At 63.5% G+C, this 19,060-nt stretch overlaps 1 protein-coding gene across 1 annotated transcript; it reads left to right on the top strand.

Moving 5' to 3' along the window:
* The first annotated feature begins 2,066 nt into the window (after nt 1-2,066).
* Nucleotides 2,067-18,721, top strand: ARHGEF19 (Rho guanine nucleotide exchange factor 19). Its single transcript, XM_067566665.1, is given in 17 exon segments — nt 2,067-2,158; nt 7,312-7,327; nt 7,329-7,977; nt 8,943-9,335; nt 9,948-10,044; nt 11,051-11,127; nt 11,620-11,870; nt 12,193-12,353; nt 12,759-12,911; nt 13,454-13,583; nt 14,200-14,274; nt 14,901-14,990; nt 15,880-16,043; nt 16,659-16,817; nt 17,474-17,553; nt 18,048-18,152; nt 18,268-18,721. Coding segments are annotated over 17 exon segments (2,850 nt in total). The 3' UTR covers nt 18,426-18,721.
* Nucleotides 18,722-19,060: the final 339 nt, after the last annotated feature.

Consider the following 19,060-nt stretch of genomic DNA (forward strand, 5'->3'; position numbering starts at 1 on the left):
ACCCAGCACGGTGAGCGGGGGCAGTCCCCGCCTCTCTGATGTGCTTTGTCTCCAGGACTATCACTTGCCTATTCGGGAAGTTTTCTTTGCCTCCAGCAGGGCTGGAAACAAAGTTCTTTTTCCAGACACCCAGCTCCCATCTAACACTTCCTACCAGGACAGCTCAAAGTGCTTCACACAGGAGGGCGCTGACGTTATCCCCGTATTGCAGAGGGGGGAAACTGAGGCACGGGGAGGCCTTTTCTAAGGTCACCCGGCAGGCCACTGGCAGAGCTGGGAGTAGACCACAGGTCTCCGGAGTCCAAATCCAGCACTCTGACTACTAGGCCGCGCTGGTGCGGTGTCCTGCCTCTGACAGGTGTGGCATTCCCTCGGTGCGTATTCCCAGCTCCCCCGCCCTGCCCCGCACCCAGATGCCGCAGCCCCAGAGCCAACACACAAGACCCTTCCTCCGCTTTCGCCATGGAGCAGCTCTCCCACTCATTCCGGGGCTTGAACCCCGGCCCTGGGGACTCCTGGTCACCCAGCCCCTGCCCGGCTGTCTGCTGCCTCCTCTGGGCACCCGCTTCTCCACCTCCTGCCTTACCTGGCCTGCTCCAGAACCTGCCGGGAGCACAGGGCACCTATTGTGCTGCTTGCCCGCCCCACCGCTGGCACCATGCCCGGCTCCATCCTTTGTGCGCCGTCTGCTTCGTACCTCGCCACCAGCCAAACCTGTTTGCTCTGCTGTGAAGACATGTCCCTCGGGAAGCGGGAGGGTGGGGTGGGCGGGCGGGCGGCGGGGAGCGGATAAGCCAGCGGGCAAGTCAGCACAGCCCCACGCTCCACCGAGCCCTCCTCCTTCGCCTGTGCAACGAGCACCCGGACGAGGGATCCATAAGTACACGCCAGCGGTGGCCTCGGGCTACACAGAGGCAGCCTCGGCGCGGGCAGCTCCAGCAGGTGCCGGAGATGAAGCGAATAAATCTCTCGGCGCGGGGGGAGAATCGGGGAGGCTCCCGGCCGTCGCGCGGCCACTGAGGAGCCCTCCGCTCCCGGCGTCTCTTGTGGGCCGGGGGCTTCCCTGGCGGAGCCACTCGGGGGGCTGCTAGGCCCAGGGAGCCCATGTAAACAGCTGCGCTGAGCCAGGCAGGGAGGCTGAGGATGGACCCTGGAGCTGTGGGGAGCTTCCAGGTAGCAGCAGGGACAACGGAGGCCAGGAGCCGGAGCGCAGACAAGGTACCGCTTCGGCCCTGCCTCTTCCTCCCCTCCAGGAGAGCTGAGCCCGAGTGGGGTGGGCCGAGGGGGCTGACCCCAGCGGCTGCCCTCTGGGGCTGTCTCCCTTCCTTTGTTTCGGATGCCACGTGCCGTCACCGGGCAGGCGGCGAGGACTAGCCCCGCCAAGAGGGGAGCTGGGGCTGGAGCGTGGGCTCCTAGCGGAGTGCCGGGTGGCAGGAGCAGATGTGGTCCTGGGGCGCGGGCACGGAGCCCCTGAGGTTAGGTGGGTCCCTGGCTCTGTGGGAAGGGCAGCCCCTGGGCTCAGTGAGAGGCGAGCGAAGTGGGGGGTCGCAGTGCAGGCCGGGACGGGCGATTCCAAAGGCTCCCGCTCCCTTCTCCCCCGCCGCGGCATGCCCAGGGCTTCGCAGCCCCAGCCCCTCGGGTGAGCGCCTCTCACTCAGCCGGGAAACGGGCCCGGGCGCTGGGCGGGTGGGAGATCTCCCGCAGGAGCCATCAGACCCCAGCCGAGCCATGGGGGGTCAGCTGGACCGCGCTCCCCGCCCGGTCGGTGGATTTCCAGGGTGCTGGATGAGATCCCCCAGCAGATTTCCCCAGAGTCAGGGCTTAGCGCTGGTGGTCTGGCCAAACTCCCGCTGGGCTCATTGTGCAGCCTCGTTAACCTCCTGCCTGCCTGGGCCACTTGCTGTCCTGAGCTCGCGTGCAGCTGTGCTGCGTGCTGCCGGACAGCTGTGCTGTTCCACCCCAGAGGCAGCTGCATGGCAGCGAAGGATACCTCCCACCCCTCAGGCTCTTCTTTCTAGCCTGCAGCCCTCCCTTCAAATGAGCTGATTTGGTGGCAGCCCGTCCCGATGCGGGACACAGAGAGGGCCAGGCTGATCTGTGGCTGCATGGAGCAGCGCTTGGCAGCAGCAAGAGGGGGACAGTGTGACACCTGTGGCTGGTCTGTGTCAGCTGACGTGGGCTGCAGGGCAATACAGCTGCAGAGTAGACATTGGGGCGCGGGTTGGAGCCAGAGCTCTGGGGCCCTGTGGGGGGGACAAGGGGGTGGCAACGTGGATCCTGCATCTAAGACTCTCCTGTCCAGGTTCCACCCTTCTCCGCCCCTAAAATGAGGTGATTTGGGGCAGCCCCACCAGGAAGAGTCCGGATCCCAGGGAGGCCTCTCTCCCCAAGCTGACAGACATGAGACAACCCCCTGAGACGCCATCGTTGTCAGCGGAGTTATGCCAGGGATGCGTTTGGCTCAGATGGGAGTCATCACAGAGACACCAGCTCTGCCCCTGGGCTGCTGGTACGGTCAGAGTTCTCGTCAGAGCCCTCCTCCTCGCCCGGGACCTGGTGGGACCCAGGAGTCCTAGCCCTGGTCCAGCGGTTGACACTGAACTCATATTCTTCCACTGGATGCCCAGGGCTTCCCCCCAGCCCAGCTGCTTGTGGAAGAACGTGGCGGGTCGGAAGCGCAGTAACGCTCCGGGGTTAAGGGGCTTTCCAAAGCAAGGAGGATTTTTATGGCCTGGGATTATTCCCAAGTCACCGTCCCAAGCAACCGGGGCTCTCCCGGTCCCTAGACAGATTTTTTTTTTTAATGCTCCCAGATTCCACTTCAGGGGAACTCTAAATTCCATTCCAGGACTTCCCTGTCTCCCACATGCTGCTGCCTGCAGTAAAGGCAGCTGGGGAGGGGATCCTGTGCCCAGCTGCAATATGTTTTGCTTCCAATCCCCTCCCTGGAGAGGAGAAGAACCCGGGCTGGAGCTGCGTGAAGCTGGAAGCACAGGAATAGGTGGAGCCTTAACTCCAAGACTGAGCCCTGCAGACACCTTAGTTCTCGGGACCTCGCCAGCTACGCCCCTCGCCTGCCTTAAATAACCGTGATCTCGAGTGACAGAAATCCCAGTGAACTGCCTCAAAGCATCAGTAGCCCCGAGTTCAGGTTGCCCCACGCCACCTCGTGCCCTTTTGGGACATGGAGAGTGGCTAAACGTAACCCTCAGAAACCTGGGAAATACAGAGCCAAAGGACACCCCCCACACTCAACCTTAACTCTGCCCTCCGGGGCAGGCAGCAGCTGCAGGGAACAGCTCCAGATGGGTGGTGCTATCAGAAGAGCTGAGGAAGGACTAGGAGCACGTGGCATTGGTTGTGTTGGGTTCCACAGATTTGAATCCCAGCATTTATCCGCATGCAACTGCCCTGCATGGTTCGGTGCAGCTGTCCTGAAGGGGGGGAGGGATGTGCCGGAGTAGGCCTGCAGGAGCGCACATCTCGGCCCTGTTCCTGTAGAAATGCAATGGTAGAACAGAGCCCACGAGCCAGGCAAGGCGGAAGGGCTGGTAACCTTCTGCAAGTCTCCTCTGAGACCCAGCGCAGGCTGCCTCAGGGTTTCCATTTGAACAGGGTGGAAAAGGTCCACAAAAATGCCGTCTTTGGGGCTAGAGCATCATTTTTACATGCCTAGTCTGTGCATTGCTAAACTCAAGCAGTTCGATAGGACTAGTGTTCTATGTTGAGCTGCTTGGGGGTGAGTGAGGTTTGCTGGGACTGTTTTAATAAGGGCCGAGTGACTAACGTTTCTCCAGTGTCTGACATTTCCTTCAGACCCCCTTTTCCAGGGAACACCAGCCCTTCGAGGGGTGTAACCGGCCGGTGGCATCCCTTGGTTTGTGTAGATTGGACGACATCGTTGTCAAAAGTTGCAATTTTGCTCTGCATTTATTTTTCATGAGAAACGTAAATTGCTATTTGACTGATGCCAAAATCCTGGCACCATGTTAGTTAAGGTGGGCAATGTGCCAGGCGTTACAACAAGGCGTTCTGTTATGGGGGCATTTCCTGGTGCGCAGGGACTCCTTCCTCAAGCGCCGCTGAGAGTTGCAGCTGCTTGCTTTCCTTTGATCACGCTCAATCCCGTTGTTCAGGGAACCAAGGAGGGGAACATGCAGCATGATTCCATTATGGGAGCGATGCTGCAAACGACAGTCTTTCATCTTCCCTGGAGTTCAATGCTTAACCCCACGGCTGCCATAGAATCCGAGTCCGCCTGCGGATTTGTGGAGCACCCTGGAACAGCAGCTCTTCAACCAGAAGCTTTGCTCTGTGGGCAAAACTCTGAAAAGGAGCCTCTCAATGCAGCCGACGGGCTGAGCACTCACTCGCAAAGAGCAGGGCTCCCTCAGCTGACAACGCGTGGATGGGTCTCAGCTTTAATGACCGCAGCGCATCAGCTTGCGCCACCCGCTTGCTCTCACAGCTGGCTTGCTGCAAGTCCTCTGTCCTGCCGCAGCTCCCTGGTTCTGCAGCAGGTGCATACTTCGCTGTCTGTGGTGCACCACCTTGGCTCAGCCCACGTCACAGTTCCAAACTTTACCCCGAATCATTCCTTCAATATTGCTTCCCCAGAGGGGCAGGTGGGGCCAGCACCGGCAGAGATCAGTCCTGAGCAGGCTGGACGAGAACCAGTGTGCGCCCAGATGTTACAAGACCTGTAACGTTTTGGTGGCCGGTGGCCGGTGATATCTGTAGGGCGCCTGCTGGGACAATCCAACGTCTGGACTACCCCACTCCGAGCCCCGATGCTGAGTCATCACCCCCCTTTCTGCAGCACAGCGCCCCATGGGGCATTGGCTCTGTGCTGTCCCGGAGCGCCCCCTGCTAAATCACCAGCCCTGCTCCCTGCAGCACGGCACCCCTCTACCACGGTGTGGGGACACTGGCTCCGGGCTGGCCGAGTGCCCCCCACTTCCTGCAGAACCCTGGATTTTCATTGGCAGGCTCAGCTCCTGGTACCGATCACGGCCCAGTCTGGCGAGATCTGACAGCGCCAGCCCTGGAGGATGGTGGGGGCTGGATAAAAAGCCTTTGCAAACTTCTGCGGTGTCTCTTGGCTCAGCATCCCTTCCCACCGCCTCGCTGTGCCCAGCTCCTCATTCTCTGTTGCTCCCTCTGGGTGTTCGGCTGCCTTCCTGATTGTCCCTTTCCCCCTTCGGTCTTCTTTCTTCCCTCCTTTTCCCGTCCCGTCCCCCCCTCTGTCCCTTGACTTTCCCCTTCTGTTCCTTCTCTCTTGCTGCCCTTCCCCTTTTCACCGTCTCCTGTAACTCTCCCTCCTCTTCCAGCCCTGGCACGAGTTGCCTGGCATAACATTTGGACCCCAAACATGCCTCTGGGGTAGGCTCTGTCTGTGTCCCCAGGCTCGGCACCACTGAGAGAGCCCTGGGTAAGCAGGTCAACTCCTGGGTTCTTCGCTGCTCTTTGTCTGTGCTCCCTGCCCAGTTAAAAATTCTTCCCAGGACTCACCCCTGAGTATTCAGCCTCCAGTGCCCCGGACGATCCCAGCTCTGCGGCTCTTGCTATTTTTGTCTAGTACTTGCAGAACCTGTGCCGAGCTCTTTAATGTGCAGTGCTCTGATCTGCACCTGGGATCCATTCCTGGCCGGCCACGAAACTCTACTCCAGCGTTTCCCTTTGCCGCTCGCAGGTGAAAAGCGCTACTGTCAGCCAAGCCTGGACTCCTGGCAGACAGGCAGGTTTCCAGAGGCTGCTCCTTAGCAGGGGTGAAGACCTGGAACTGGAATTCCCTGGCCACCAGCAATGGATCCTGGAGCTAACACAGGGCAGGGCAGGGGTCCATTTCAATCCTCATCAGGCCCCTCTGTGATGAGCTTTTTGCTCTTAGCCTGGAGGCTGCGCCAGTCCCGGGCTCCCCAGCCATGCATGTTTCACGCTGAGGCTTTCTCAGCCGCATCTTTTTAGGTTTCTGTGGCACCTTCAGCACAGAGGATCCCACACGACGCACACAGCGGGGCCCCTGAAACGCAGCCAGATCGGGGGTGGAGCACGGACAGCATGATGCAATTGGGGGAAGGAGTCATTTTGGCCAAGGACATCTTGGCAAACCCCATCACTTGTCTACTGCAACGAGAGAGGACCACGGTTTCGGAGGTCTCTTTGTGCCACCCGCTCTGGCTTCTCCGGGGAAATAACTGCTTTCCTGTAGGCAGGGCTCCGACAAGCCCTGGGCTCCCGGGCAGGGGTCTGTCCAGGCAGCAGCGAGGATGGGACAGGACAAGGGGGACAGCTGGGCAGTTCATGTGCCGGGGGGTGTGTGTCTCTGTACCGAGTGCAGCCCCTGCACCTGGTGAGGCAGGGCAGCTATCCCCACGCACTAGTGTTCTGGGCCCAGCCTTTCCCGGGAGGGGTCACCATGACGGGGAACAGTGCTGGGGCCCAGGCGGTGGGGCAGGGCAGATGCTGCAGTCTCAGGCTCTCCCAGCAGGAGAGAGGAGTTCCAGCAGCATCCTCGACCCGTCCATGTCCGTGGGCTGGAGGGAGCCAGCGCAGCGGGACGGGACGGGAGAGCAGAGAGGAGCTCAGCGTCAGTTCCTCTGGAGCAGACTCGGTTTGCTTGGCGGAAGGCCTTTCTCCCACCGTAGCCGTGGCCCTTCGTGCTGCGGGCGTTGTGATTTCCGTACCGTGCTTGTGTGTGTCGCGCTGGCCCGGCGTCCAGCTGCCTGGAGACGTGGCGCTGACGGCGCTACTTGTGTGATCGCACGTAGGACCCTGGAGGGCTTCGTCTGTGTCCCTCTCCTCGGCCCCACTGAGCACACGGGGGCCCACGGCGGGGGGAGCGAAGCGTCTTGTTCAAGACCACACAGCAGAGGAGGGTCTTGAACCCGTGGCTGCTGCCTCACCGGCGTCAGGCTGGCCCTCAGCCCCCGCCGCTGTGCCCATGTAGACGTGACTGGTGTGTGGACGTGCGCTGAGGACAGGCTGGGTCGTGGGAGCAGACAGGCGGGTGGTGGGGCAGGAGGTGTCACATCGCCCCTGCCTCTGGGAACGGGTTCTGAGATCCACCCGTGGGGCAGCCGGGCGGGTGCCCTCTCCCCTTCCTCGGGCTGGCCAGGCCTGCTGGGAGAACTGGGCGGTTTCATGGTTGCTTCAGCAGCTCCCCTCTACCGGGGGGGCTTGATCCCATTCAGAGACCAGGCCCCTCCTCCGCCACTGCCCCGGCGAGCTGACCGCGGGGGCGTCTCTGGAGGGGGGCCCGGCCTGCGTTGCCCCTGTGCCTGATGCCTTCCCGTTGTGCTTCCTCCGCAGGTCTAGGGCAGGCCGGCCCGGCGGTGATGGACTACCGCCCCCGGCCGGACTTCCAGCCACACCTGACGTCCCGGCCGTACCGAGGAGGGAGCGAGCGGATGGGGATCCTCGCCGTGGGCGAGCCCCAGGCCCCGGGGGACCGCCTAGATGACCGGCTTTGCCGCGCAAGGCACCACGTGGCTGTCTGCAAGCAGGAGAGTTTGTCCTTCGTGGAGCTTCCCGACCTCCAGCCTCCCAGTCAAGGGGACTTTACTCGCTTCCCGTGCTCCTCACAGGGCCTGGGGCTCCTCGGCTCCCCCATCGACAGACTGGGGACCCCACAGCTGGGCCCAGAAGGCTGGCCCCCAAACCACCAGAGCTCCACGGACTTCCACCCCAGGCTGGGCTGGGTCCCGGACTCCGGGGTCCCCGCTGGAGGCGATGCGGCGGGCGGATGCTCCGGGACTCGCCAAGGGGCGGCGGGGATCTCTGCCCCACAGGGCCGGCAGGTGGTGGGGAAGGCGGACAGCTGGCCCCACGGCACCTCCTTCGAGCCGTCCCGCTCCTCGCCCTCATCTCACAGTGACTCCTTTCTCCATGACGTCTTCGGTGGGCCCGTGAGTCCCCCGTGGCTGTCCGAGTCCCGGCGGCGAGGGTCCCATGGGGCGGGGCAGGAGAAGCTGGCCTGTGAGTATTGCGTGCCGGGAAAAGGCTGGCCTCAGGCGCTGGACGGGGAGGGCAGGCAGGGGGGGTCCGGCCACCTCTCTAGTCTGGGGGTGGGAGCCTTGCCCGCCATAGAGGCCCCTTCCCGGGGTACCACCCAAGCTGAGGATCTCTGAGAGGGGGCTTGTGGCAGGGGATGCTAGGGAGGAGGCATGGAGCTGAAGGCCAGGAGGGAACATTTATGATCTCCTGCTCTGCCCTCCAGCCCAGGGAGAGGTCTGCAGCGTTAGAGCAAAAGGAGGCCGGTTCTGGTCCCTGCTCCCCAGATGTGTGTGGTCCCAGCCGTCCTGAAGTGGCTCCAGAGATGGTTTATTATAGGGTTGGCTGCTCACGTTGCACCTAGAGTGAGGAGGGGAGGACGGCCTGGCGGCAGGGAGTCAGGAGGCCTAGATTCTATTTCAGGATTAGCCATCGGCTTCCTCTGTGCCTCGGTTTCCCCATCTGTAGAACAGGGAGCATCCCGTCTCACAATGGGGGCAGAGGGAGGGGCAGCTGTGGGCTGAGACCCCTGAACAGAAGCTGCTGAAGCGGCAGAGCATAGTTGTGAAAACAGGCAGGGGCAGGCAGAGATGTGGGTGACGGTAACGCTCATGCCTTGTGCATGTCGTACCCCGCTCTGGTGATTGATCCACAGAGAGGATAATAGCCTTCTACTGCTGCCAGCAGGTGGAATTACTCCTTCGGCTCAAGCGGCAGAAGTCTGTGCTATTGCTCCCGGGCTCACGCCTGCTGATGCCCTGCGCGGTGGGTAACACCGTGAGGATGGAAAAGCTCTCAGTCTGGAAGGCCCTGAGATCCAGGAGATGGAGCAGCCCCAGGAGCTGTCTCCCTTCTCCTCCCCTGGGCAGCTGCTGCTTCCCCGTGCCCCGCTGCCCCGCTTTCCTGCTAGCTGGGGCCTGATCGTGACTGCGGATCCTCTTTCCTTCCAGGGAGGAAGATCAGGGTCTACTCCCCAGAGACCCTCACTGACAAGCCCCCCAGCTTGGACGGAGATGCCAACTTCCCAGCCTCCCCAGTTCATGCGGGTGTCAGACCTGCAGGGGAGCTCGCGCTGCAGGAGATGGACCAGCCGGACCCGGGGCCGGCTCCTGAGGGGCCTCCCCACAAGGTTCCCGAGACGCTGGACCTGGCGGTGCCCCCATGCTCGCCTGGCCGGAGCGCCAAAGGCTCAGCAGAGCAAGAGAGACGGCGCTTCTCGGCCTCGGAGCTCATGAACAGGCTGCAGCTGTCTCAGCGCAGGGCCACCTTCTCCCTCAAGCTGGGCAAGTCTCTCTCTGCCAGGAGCGCTTCCAGGGAGAAAGGAGCTTGGGCGAGCCAGGAAGGTACTGGGACTCTCACACTGGCCTTACTGGTCAAACCGGTTTGGTCGGCTGGGGGGCTTTCTTTCTTTCTTTCTTTTCATGACTCCAGTGCGCTTTGCATCACACACTCAGTCCTGCTGTAGCGCCAGGTTAGCAGCTTCCACGCGATGGTCCATTGTGCTTGTCCACATTCAGTCCACATTCAGTGGTGAGGACTGGGAGTGGCGATGGTGGGCCTGCGAGAAGGTCTCTCTCGTCAAGTGGTCCCCCAAATGAAGATGGTGGAGAATCATGTTCCTGGGAGGAGGTAATGCCAGCCCACCCACCCCCCACTGCCCAAGTGCTTCCTCCCAGACTGGCAGGACCCCCCGAAAGCACGAGAGGAGGGTGGAGTCTCCGCAGCTGTGATGAAGAGATGGGGTGGAATCCTGGACCACTTTCCCTCTCTTCCCCCATCATTGCACAGGTGCATGATGGGATTTTCCCTCTTCCCCTGGGATATGAGGCCTGTTTGGTGCAGGTTAGCGATGCACCAATGGTGTGATCCAGTGTGGCAGGGAAGGAAGGGTGCCCTAACACGGATGCCAACCCAGCTCCTCCCTGATCGGCTGTGATCGGCCTCCATCCTTGCAGGCAAACAGAACGGAAGAGAGCAGAGCCGCAGCAGCTCGGGCAGTGATGACCACCCGTCCCCAGGATCGCCCAGCGAGCCAGGGAACGTCTGGCCCAGGTAAGCCAGGTAAGGAGTGCGGGGAGAGCCCACCACCCTAGTGGGGTGTTCCCAGCCCAGCAGGCTAGTGGGCAGGGATCTAGACCGTCTGGAGATGGAGGAAGTTGATGCTGAGTTATTCGGAGGAGCTGGTGGGGCTGGATTTCCCAGGGCATGGGGTGGCAGGGACTGAGCTGCAAACCCCATTATCGGTGAGCATCCAGCGCCGCCCACCAAACTCAGCATCCCCACGGAGAAGGGGATGATCCCCCATGGGATCCGCCCTATGGGCTCCAGCCCGGCCCCATGGTGTGGAGGCCGTATCCCCTCTTTCACCCACTGCAGCCCCCCAGGCAAGTCTGATCCAGGGGAGAGGCACCAGAGAGGCATTTCCCAGCCCCCGGTTTTCTAATCATCTTTTTTTGAGTTGATGATTTTTTTAAAAATCTAAAAAACCCCAATAAATGATCCTCTCCGTTTTCACCTGGCGCGAGCACCTGGCTGGGGGCCAACCGGCAGGTTCTGGCCATGCAGGCATTTGGAAAGGGGGAGGGAACACACAGCCAGGAAGTGTCCCCCCCCCTTGCAGCTTGCATCGCCATCAGCCTGCTGCATGTCACACCCCCCTGGTCTGGTGTGAATGCCCGTCCCAGGCGCAGGGCAATGGAAAAGCAGGGCTGTGTCCATAGGGCAGGGCGCAGCGTCTCCAGGTGCCCGGGTGGGGCAGGGAAGATAGTGATGGCAAAGAGATGCCCTGGCCCCGCTGGCTCATCCCTGCTGCACGGTGGCGACGCCAGGCCTTAGAGAATCTCGCCAGCGCCTCTCTGGGCCTGGTTCGGATCTCGGTGATGCCACTTGGGGCCTGGTGTGACTCCGGATCAGCACTGGGAGAGCAGGCTCAGATCAGGTCCCATGGCACAGCTCCACACCCAGGCTCTGCTCCTACACCCGGTGAGTCGCTTGGGGGGGGGGCCCCAGGAGCAGACTTCAGCTCTAACCCGTCCCCGCCATGTTCTCCCCTTTGCAGGAGCGAGGCAGAGCCCGAGGGGGGCTGGAGCGCTTTGCTCCAGCGCGAGAGGCGGCAGTCGAGGTTCCTCCTGAACTGTAAGCAGCGGGCTCCCCGTTCCCGGGGGCATTTCCCCTCCACCGCTAGGCATCCACGCCCTGTCGAGATCCGCCGTCAGGCTGCGGCTGGCGGGACAGCCATGCTGAGCCCTTTAACACCAGGGCACGAGCCGCGTGGCCTCACCCATGGCCAGCCAGTGCAACACAGACCCTGAGTGGAAGAGCTGTTGGCCGGGGCACCCACAGGCCTGGCTAGATGGCAGAGGGCAAAGCTGGCGAGGCCCCTCTCCCCTGCCTTTATGGCCAGTCTCCTTCTCCCCCCCTTAGACCCAGGCCATTTCCCCCCTGCATCCTCGCCCCAGTGCCAGCCCCCTTGCCCCCCCGACATGGCAGCTTGGCCTTACAACCAGCTACTTGACCCCTTCCCCACCCCGACACGGCGCCCCTAGGGTCCCGGTGTCCGTTGGCCTGGGAGACAGGCTGGGGCTGGGGTCTCGCTCCCTGCTGACTGCCCCCCCCTCACCCCCGCAGCCATCCTGTACCAGGAGTACAGCGACGCCGCCATCGACCGGGAGATCCAGCGGCAGCAGCGTGAGGACGCCCTGGCGGAGGTGGAGGACGAGGCCCTGGTGCCGCCCAAGGCCAACCTCTCGCCCAGCGCCTCTTTCCGCTCCCCGCGCTCCTCCCGCGGCTCCGCCTTCCTGCTGTGGCAGGACATCCCGGACGTGCGGAGCAGCGGGCTGCTGAGCACCATCAGCCTCCAGGAGTGCAAGCTGCAGGAGGTGAGCGGGCGGAGGCCGGCGCCCAGGGCCCAGTGATGGTCCTTTCCTGGGAGCGCTTCGCCGTCCCTTGGTCGGATCATCTCAGCCTGGCAGTTACCATCCCAGGGGCCACGGGACTGGCAGGACCCGCCTGGGCCAGCGGGTTTGGTCCCCTGCTGTCCCAGGCAGCCCTGTCACATACTCCTGTCCTTGCATGTACCACGTCCCTGCATCCTAACAGCTGCCCCCTGCAGCGCCCGGTGCTGGCAACGCCTCTGGCCGGTACGTTGTCGGCGCAAGGGGCCGGGGCTTCGTCACCTCGTCTCGCTCTCGCCTCCTGCAGGCCAAGTTTGAGCTGATCACCTCGGAGGCTTCCTACATCCACAGCCTTTCCATCGCGGTGGGTCACTTCATGGACTCGCGGGAGCTGAACCAGTGCCTGGGAGCCAAGGAGAAGCAGTGGCTCTTCTCCAAGCTCCCCGAGGTGAAGGACGTCAGCGACAGGTCAGCTGCTGCCCGGGGACAGGGGAGCCGGGGAGCCGAGGACGGGAGACAGGTTCAGGAGACGCGGGCCCTCGGTGCACCAGGGGGTCACGGTGCAGGCTCGTGCTGCTCTCGAGCACCCCTTTGCGGCCATTTCAGGGTCTAACACAGCCCAGAGGAGGCAGGCGTGGACCCGAATGCAGGAGGGGTGGGGGAGATGCAGACCCTTCTCCAGACGGGAGGGTGGGGGAGCCCATTCCCAGCGGTGCTGAACTACAGCCGGGGCCTCGAGCGTCCCAGGGCAGCAGTGTAGGACCGCCCCCCGCCCCCCCAGTGCCGGGGAAGGCCGCTGGTTTCACTGGGGCCGGCTGGGCCGGGGGTCGCTTGCCCGCTAAGGCCCCGTCCGGTGCCCTGGCTCCCCGGCAGGTTCCTGCTGGAGCTGGAGGAGCGGCTGGAGCGGGACGTCCTGCACTTCGACGTCTGCGACATCGTCCTGCGCCACTGCCCGGCCTTCCGCAGGGTCTACCTGCCCTACGTCACCAACCAGGCCTACCAGGAGCAGACCTACCAGCGCCTGCTGTGCGTGAGCCCTGCACCGCCCGCGGGGGGACGGGCGCTGCCTCCCACAGAGGGGAGAGCTGAGCGCGGAGCTCTGGGCTGGGGGTCCCCTGTCTCCCGCACAGCCTCCTCCACCCCTTCCCCCATCTCCACGCGTCCAGCCCTGTCTCCTCTTAGATATTCCGGGATTTCGTCCGTCAGGGATGCCAGGCGGTTCTCACCAGCTTCCCCGTCCCTCCTCGCTCCCGGCCGGACTCCTGCTGGTTCCTGCCGGGACGTCTCCCCGGTGGGGCAGGGGTGTACTCGCCCAGTCCCCGGCTCTCCTGTGGGGACGGCTCCACAGAGAGGGGCCTGGGGTGTTGCCCAGGCTGCACAGTGGAGACTCGCTGCTTGCTTGTGGCCGGATCCGGCAGCCCACTCACGTCAGTGGAAAGACTCTGCTGGGCTTTGGTGACCTGGTTGGGTCTGATGCCCACGGCGCCTCAGGAGCCTCCGCCCCCAACGCCCCAGCTCCCTCCGCACCCCCTGGGCACTTGTTAAAATTCTCGTCCCCGTTTTTCCAGGCAGGACAATCCTAAATTCCCAGGGATCCTGGCGAAGCTGGAAGAGGGGCCAGTGTGTCAGCGCCTGCCTCTCACCTCCTTCCTCATCCTGCCTTTCCAGAGGGTCATGCGCTTGCAGATGCTGGTGGAGGTGAGTCCCGGGGTGTGTGTGTAACTGGAGAGGATCAGTCCAGCCTGGCGTTAAAAGGACGGCGTCAGGTTAAAAACCACATCCTTTAAAAAGCCAACAGCCAGGCAATTCAGCTACTGCTGTCAGCTGGCTCTCTGTGTAGAGCGAAATGTTACCCTGAGGATTTGGCAGGTTTTGCCGTCACTTTACACTGGCATGTGTTAGACGGGAGGGCAGCTCAGAGCGCAAAGGGCCCTGGGAAGCTTTGCCCGGGGGCAGGGTCGCCGTGCATCTGGCTCAGGGCACGCATACAACGTTCCCTGCCCCAGAGCGCTCGCCATTGAGTTCAGGCCCCAACGTGTGGCTGGGCGCCGAGCTCGGTGAAGTCCCTTTGCATTCACAGCGCGCCAGCCCAGTCCGAGGTCCGCGCCTGTAGTGTTGGCGTCGGCTGGTGCCATGTCCCTGTGCAGCTCCTGGGGCATTTAGCCTGCGATGGCTGGCGGCTCTGAGCCGGGGCCAGGCAGGATGGTTGATCTCTGGCCCCGGGACTGAGGTGTTTGGGTCAGGAACGGGACTGACGCCCTGGGCCTGGGCGGCTTCTTAACTCGATACGTCTTCGGCACCCTGCTGCTTGCAGAACATCCTGAAACGCACGCTGCAGGGCTCCCGGGATGAGGACACGGCCAGCAAGGCCTTCAACCAACTCAAGAAGGTAAATGCCCAGGAAGGCCCGTTTTGAGAGCGGGATAAACTCTCTCCGGTGGTTCTCTACACGTGTGCGGTCAGCACCAGGGCGCTGGCGGTGGCGGCACGGCTTCGTCGCTGTGACTGGAGCGCTCTCTCTCTCTGTGTGGGGGAGAGGGGGTGTCTTGGGGCCATTGTAATCCTGGGGGGGGTGCGGCTGCAATTTTCCGTGTGCTGGTCTGTGGCGGGGGGCGGGAGGGCAGGTGTCCTTGCAGGGAGAGTTGTGGGGCCGCTGCGTTGTCGTGGCTCAGAGTCTCTGTGGCACTGATCAGCGATGCCTTGACAGAGTCCCGGGCACTGGCACAGGTCGGAGAAGCTGGGGGCAGCTCTAACTTCCACCCGCTGGCAACAATGCGCCCCCTGCCCTCGGGGACTGTGTGCCGGCCAGGTCTGTCTGGGACACAGGGCTCGTGGGGATGATGCAGGGACCAGTTCTGCTGGCTCTGCACTACCTGGGAGCTCCCTTGTGCCGGGGAGATTCTCAGCTGGCCAGATGTGGTGGCTTCCCCCCCCGGCCTCTGCACTGTCTGAGCAGAGATTGGGGCGCCTGGAGCTGCAGCGTGGTGGCTGCTAACGCCCCCCTCACCTCCCCAGCTGGTGAAGGAGTGCAACGCCAGCGTCCAGTCCATGAAGAGAACGGAGGAGCTCATTCATCTGAACAAGAAAATCCACTTTGAAAGTAAGGTGAGCCTGGGGGCTGCCCCGCCCCTGCACACGTGGGAGAAAGGGAAGGGGCCGAAATCTCGGAGCGTCGGCTTCCCCGGAAAGCGGCGAGTCCAGAGAATATAGACCAAGGCTGGGAACCGCATAGAAAACCCAGCCAGGGTGCGCGTGGCTTGGGCTGTGTGTGGCTTGGGCCAAACTCCGGGGACGGTGGGAGCTACCGCAGGGAGAAATCAGTCAGATCTGCAGCTGGTGCCGATCTGTGTCTCCAATGGAGAGAGACAGACCTACACCCGCTGGGGATCCGGCCCTGGGGTCTGGACAGGGCGTCCTGCCAGTAATAGACACATACAGAGCTGGGTTTGATACCGTGTGAGCCGCCAGGACTGCATAGGAAGCCTGGCTCTGGTGGGGTTTGAAGCCCAGTCCCATAGCATGTAGGTGGTGGGCTCTGGAGTCCAGCCATGTGCAGTTCACACGCTGTCCTGGATGGAGACGTGGTGTCTATGGGTGCTGGGTGCCTTTTCCCTACAGCCGGGGGCTGGGGTGGGCGTTGCAGGATTCCAAGGGCCCCAACAGCGTCAGGCTGCAGCTCCTGTGCCCAGCGGCCTTCGTTAGCCAGGTCCGCTGAGCCAGGTCCCCCAGCCATCCCCCTCCAAAGCACAGCTGGGATAAAATGTAAGGGGCTCGCCGTCCTCATCAAGCCACGTCCGATGCACTGGGGTCCACGCCCGTGGAGCCAGCTACGTCATGGGAGGGTCCCGCCTTCCTCTGAAGCCTCCGTGGCCAGGAGGTTGGGTTAGACGCAGCTTTGGCGTGTCCCGGTTTGGTGACCCTGGCGTCTCCGGGACGGAGCGCCGCACACCCGCCAGGCTCTGACTTCTCCTTCTCGGGCCGGGCCCCTCGGCAGATTTTCCCGCTGATCTCGCAGTCGCGCTGGCTCGTCAAGCACGGGGAGCTGGTGGAGGTGGACATGCAGCTCGTCGGCTCCTTCGCCTCCAAGTTCAAGCTCGCCACCAAGATGGTGTATCTCCACCTCTTCAGCGACTGCCTCTTGCTCTCCAGGAAGAAGGAGTGAGCGCTGGGGGCGGGGCGGGGGCCATCTGCAGGGGATGGATGGGACAGTCCAGCGGGGTGGATGTTTGCAGGCCTCTGGCTCTCCTCGGCTGGAGTCTGGGCGCTGTCCCGGGCGCTTTACGGGACCCCTTGGCCTCACAGGGCCAGAGGGGCAGGAGGGGGCGGTGGGCTGTCCTCCATGCAGCAGGGAGAGAACCTGGGCTGACAGGCTGCAGACAGCTCTCCACGGGATGCCCCGCTCACAGCTTCCCCTGTGCTGGGAGGGGAAAGCAGGTCACAGCTCAGGAGCGGGTGGGTGAAGATCTGGATTCACCCCGACGGTGGCCAGCCCTGCAGTTGGGGCTCTGAACCGACCGGCTCTGGACATCACCAGGGATAGTTTCTGGCCCACTGGGGAGAGCCCTGGGGGACACGCGGCCAGCGCCCGTCTCTCACGCTGGGGATGCTCAGCGCGAAAGCCAATCCTGCCCGTGCCTCATTTGCGGGCGATTCCCGGTTCCCTCCTGCACGTGGGCGGCGTATCCTGCTCTCCAGGCGTCGGCACCCACCACGCGCCGGTGCTGAGCAATGCGCCTCCTTCACTGTCTCTCCCCCGCCTCCCCTAACGCCCAGGACGGGGAAGTTTGCCGTCTTCGTTCACGCCAAGATGCCGGAGCTGAAAGTCAACGATCTGAGCATGAAGCTGCACGGGGTCCCGGGACAAATCTTCCACCTCCAGCTCTTCGAGCGCCAGCAGCTGAAGCACCAGATCTTGCTGCGGGCGCAGACCGAGTGAGTGCCGCGTGGGGCAGGGCCCCCGATCCCCCAGCCCAGGGAGGGGGAGAGAAGGTGATGGGCTCCGGCCCGCAGTCACCTGGCACCTGATTGCTGGCCGGCTGTTTCGGGCTAGCGGTGGGGACCCAGCCAGTAGAGAACCAGCATTTCTGGGGAGCGTCCAAACCACACGCCGGCTGAGCGACGGGCCGCAGGCACCGCCTCTCACCCCATCAGCAGCGGGCCTGCTCGGCCCTTAGGTAGTGCCAGCGTCCCACCCAGCCGCGGGCACTGCTGACACGGGCGTCACACGCGTTCCCCCAGCCCCCAGGCTGCAGGGGAGGGAAGGACCCAGCCTGCCCTGGAGACAGGCTCACCGGAGTGGGAAGCATAGCGCCCGTGGGGGCAGGTCCACAGGACTCCAGTGAGGACCTGAGCCGGTCCGCAGGCTGCCGAGTTTGGCCCTGGCATCAGAGCTGGATCAGAACCGTCCTGGGGTTCTGGGGCCATAGGGTCTGGGCTTTGGGTTTGGCCCTTGTAGAGATCGGTGACCAGCTGCAGATCGGGCTCGCCCTGGTTCCGAGGCTGTTCAGATCAGGGGTTCGGCCTGGGTCGCTCTTGCTCTCCCCCAGCCCCCCCGGGCCGTGCTAACCAGCTCCCTCCGCCCCCCTCAGGAGCGAGAAGCAGCGGTGGATCTCGGCAATGGTCCCCTCCAGCCCTCAGACGGACAGGGAGCACATCGCTGAGTGTGCAGGTACCCCATGGCCGTGCGGGCGCCGTGTGTGTTACTGGCCCAGCTCTGGAGCCTGGCTCTTTTCCTCAAGTTGTAGCCGCTCCTGCTGCGAGCCTGGGGGGTCCCTGGGTCAGTCCTGGTGTGTTGGCGGCTGTCTGTCCCGCTCGCACAGAAGGGAGAGCGCCTCCCACTGACACACCCGCCCCCCCAGCCCGGGGAGTGCTCAGGCTCGTGCTGCGTTGGGAGAAGATTTGAGGGGGGGGATCACAGGCAGGGGCAGGGGAGTCAGTGGCGGGAGGGGCGGCACACTCTGGGGCCCGATCCTGGGAGGCGCTGAGCACCACGAAGCCAGTGGGAGCTGAGATCTCTCTGGCCCTTTGAGGAGACACGGCGCCTCGCAGGATCTGGCCGTCGCCGGAGAAGGAGAGCTGCCGTCCCACGCCCCTCTCCGGGTTGCTGGACAGTGCGTGACCCTCTTTACGCTGCTGCCGCTGTCACGAGTCTCTTGCCTCTAGATACGGCCCAGGTGCAGTGCATCAAAGCCTACAAGGCCCAGGAGCCCGACGAGCTGACCCTGGAGAAGGCAGACATCCTGGGGGTCAGGACGAGGACCAGCGATGGTAAGCGGCCCTGCATCCGTCTCTCTTCTTCCCCCTCAAGCGGCCCCTCTCCGGCCCCGAAGTCGCAGCAGCTGGCGGGCCGGGCAGCGCTAACGTCTCCTCCTGTCCCGCGCAGGGTGGCTGCAGGGCGTCCGCCTGTCGGACGGGGAGAGGGGCTGGGTCCCCCAGGGGCACGTGGAGGAGATCACCAGCAGGGGCGCCCGGCTGCGCAACCTGCGGGAGAAGGACCGCATCGCACATGCCACGCGCCAGCTGGAGGAGGAGCAGGCGTGAGCCCGCCCGGGCGCCGGCGGGGGGAGACGCTGGGAAGGGACACCCACCGCACTGCACCACGGGACGGTAGCCACGGGCCACGGCTCCGTGGACGATCTCCCAGGGCCCCAGCCCTGCTCAACGCTGGCTCAGGCTCCGAGGAGGGAGCGAGGCGCTGGGAACCCTCTCCATAAACAGACCTGCTGTCTGCGCTCGCTAAGTGGCTTCCTGGGAAAGGGGCTGCTGGCAGGTCTGGGCGGGATCCTGGCCTGTTCCCAGTGGACACGGCCAGCCCATGGGAACCATCCTTTCCTGGCAATGCATTCCCTGCCCGGCCACGCTTACAGACAGCATCCTGGGCGAGAGGGACCGTTGGTCTGAGCCGGTGTGACTGTGCGTATGTGCAGCTGCAGGACGACCCCACTCAGAGCGTCAGCGGAGACCAGCCAGCGAGCAGCCTGGGATGGGCACCTCACGGGGGGAGCAGAACACAGCCTCCGTGGCCCAGGCGTCTCAGGGAGCCGGATGTCTAAATCCCAGGGGAATTCAGTGGGAGGCGGGGGTCCCTGAGAAATCCCTGCCTCGGCTGAGCCAGGAGGGCCGGTCGTGCTCACCACTGGCCTGAGACCCACCAAACTCATTTCACATAAGGCAGC

This window comes from Emydura macquarii, unplaced genomic scaffold (assembly GCF_026122565.2).
Source record: "Emydura macquarii macquarii isolate MOO-44397 ecotype Brisbane River unplaced genomic scaffold, CSIRO-AGI_Emac_v2 contig_2768, whole genome shotgun sequence".
NCBI classification, from domain to species: domain Eukaryota; kingdom Metazoa; phylum Chordata; order Testudines; family Chelidae; genus Emydura; species Emydura macquarii.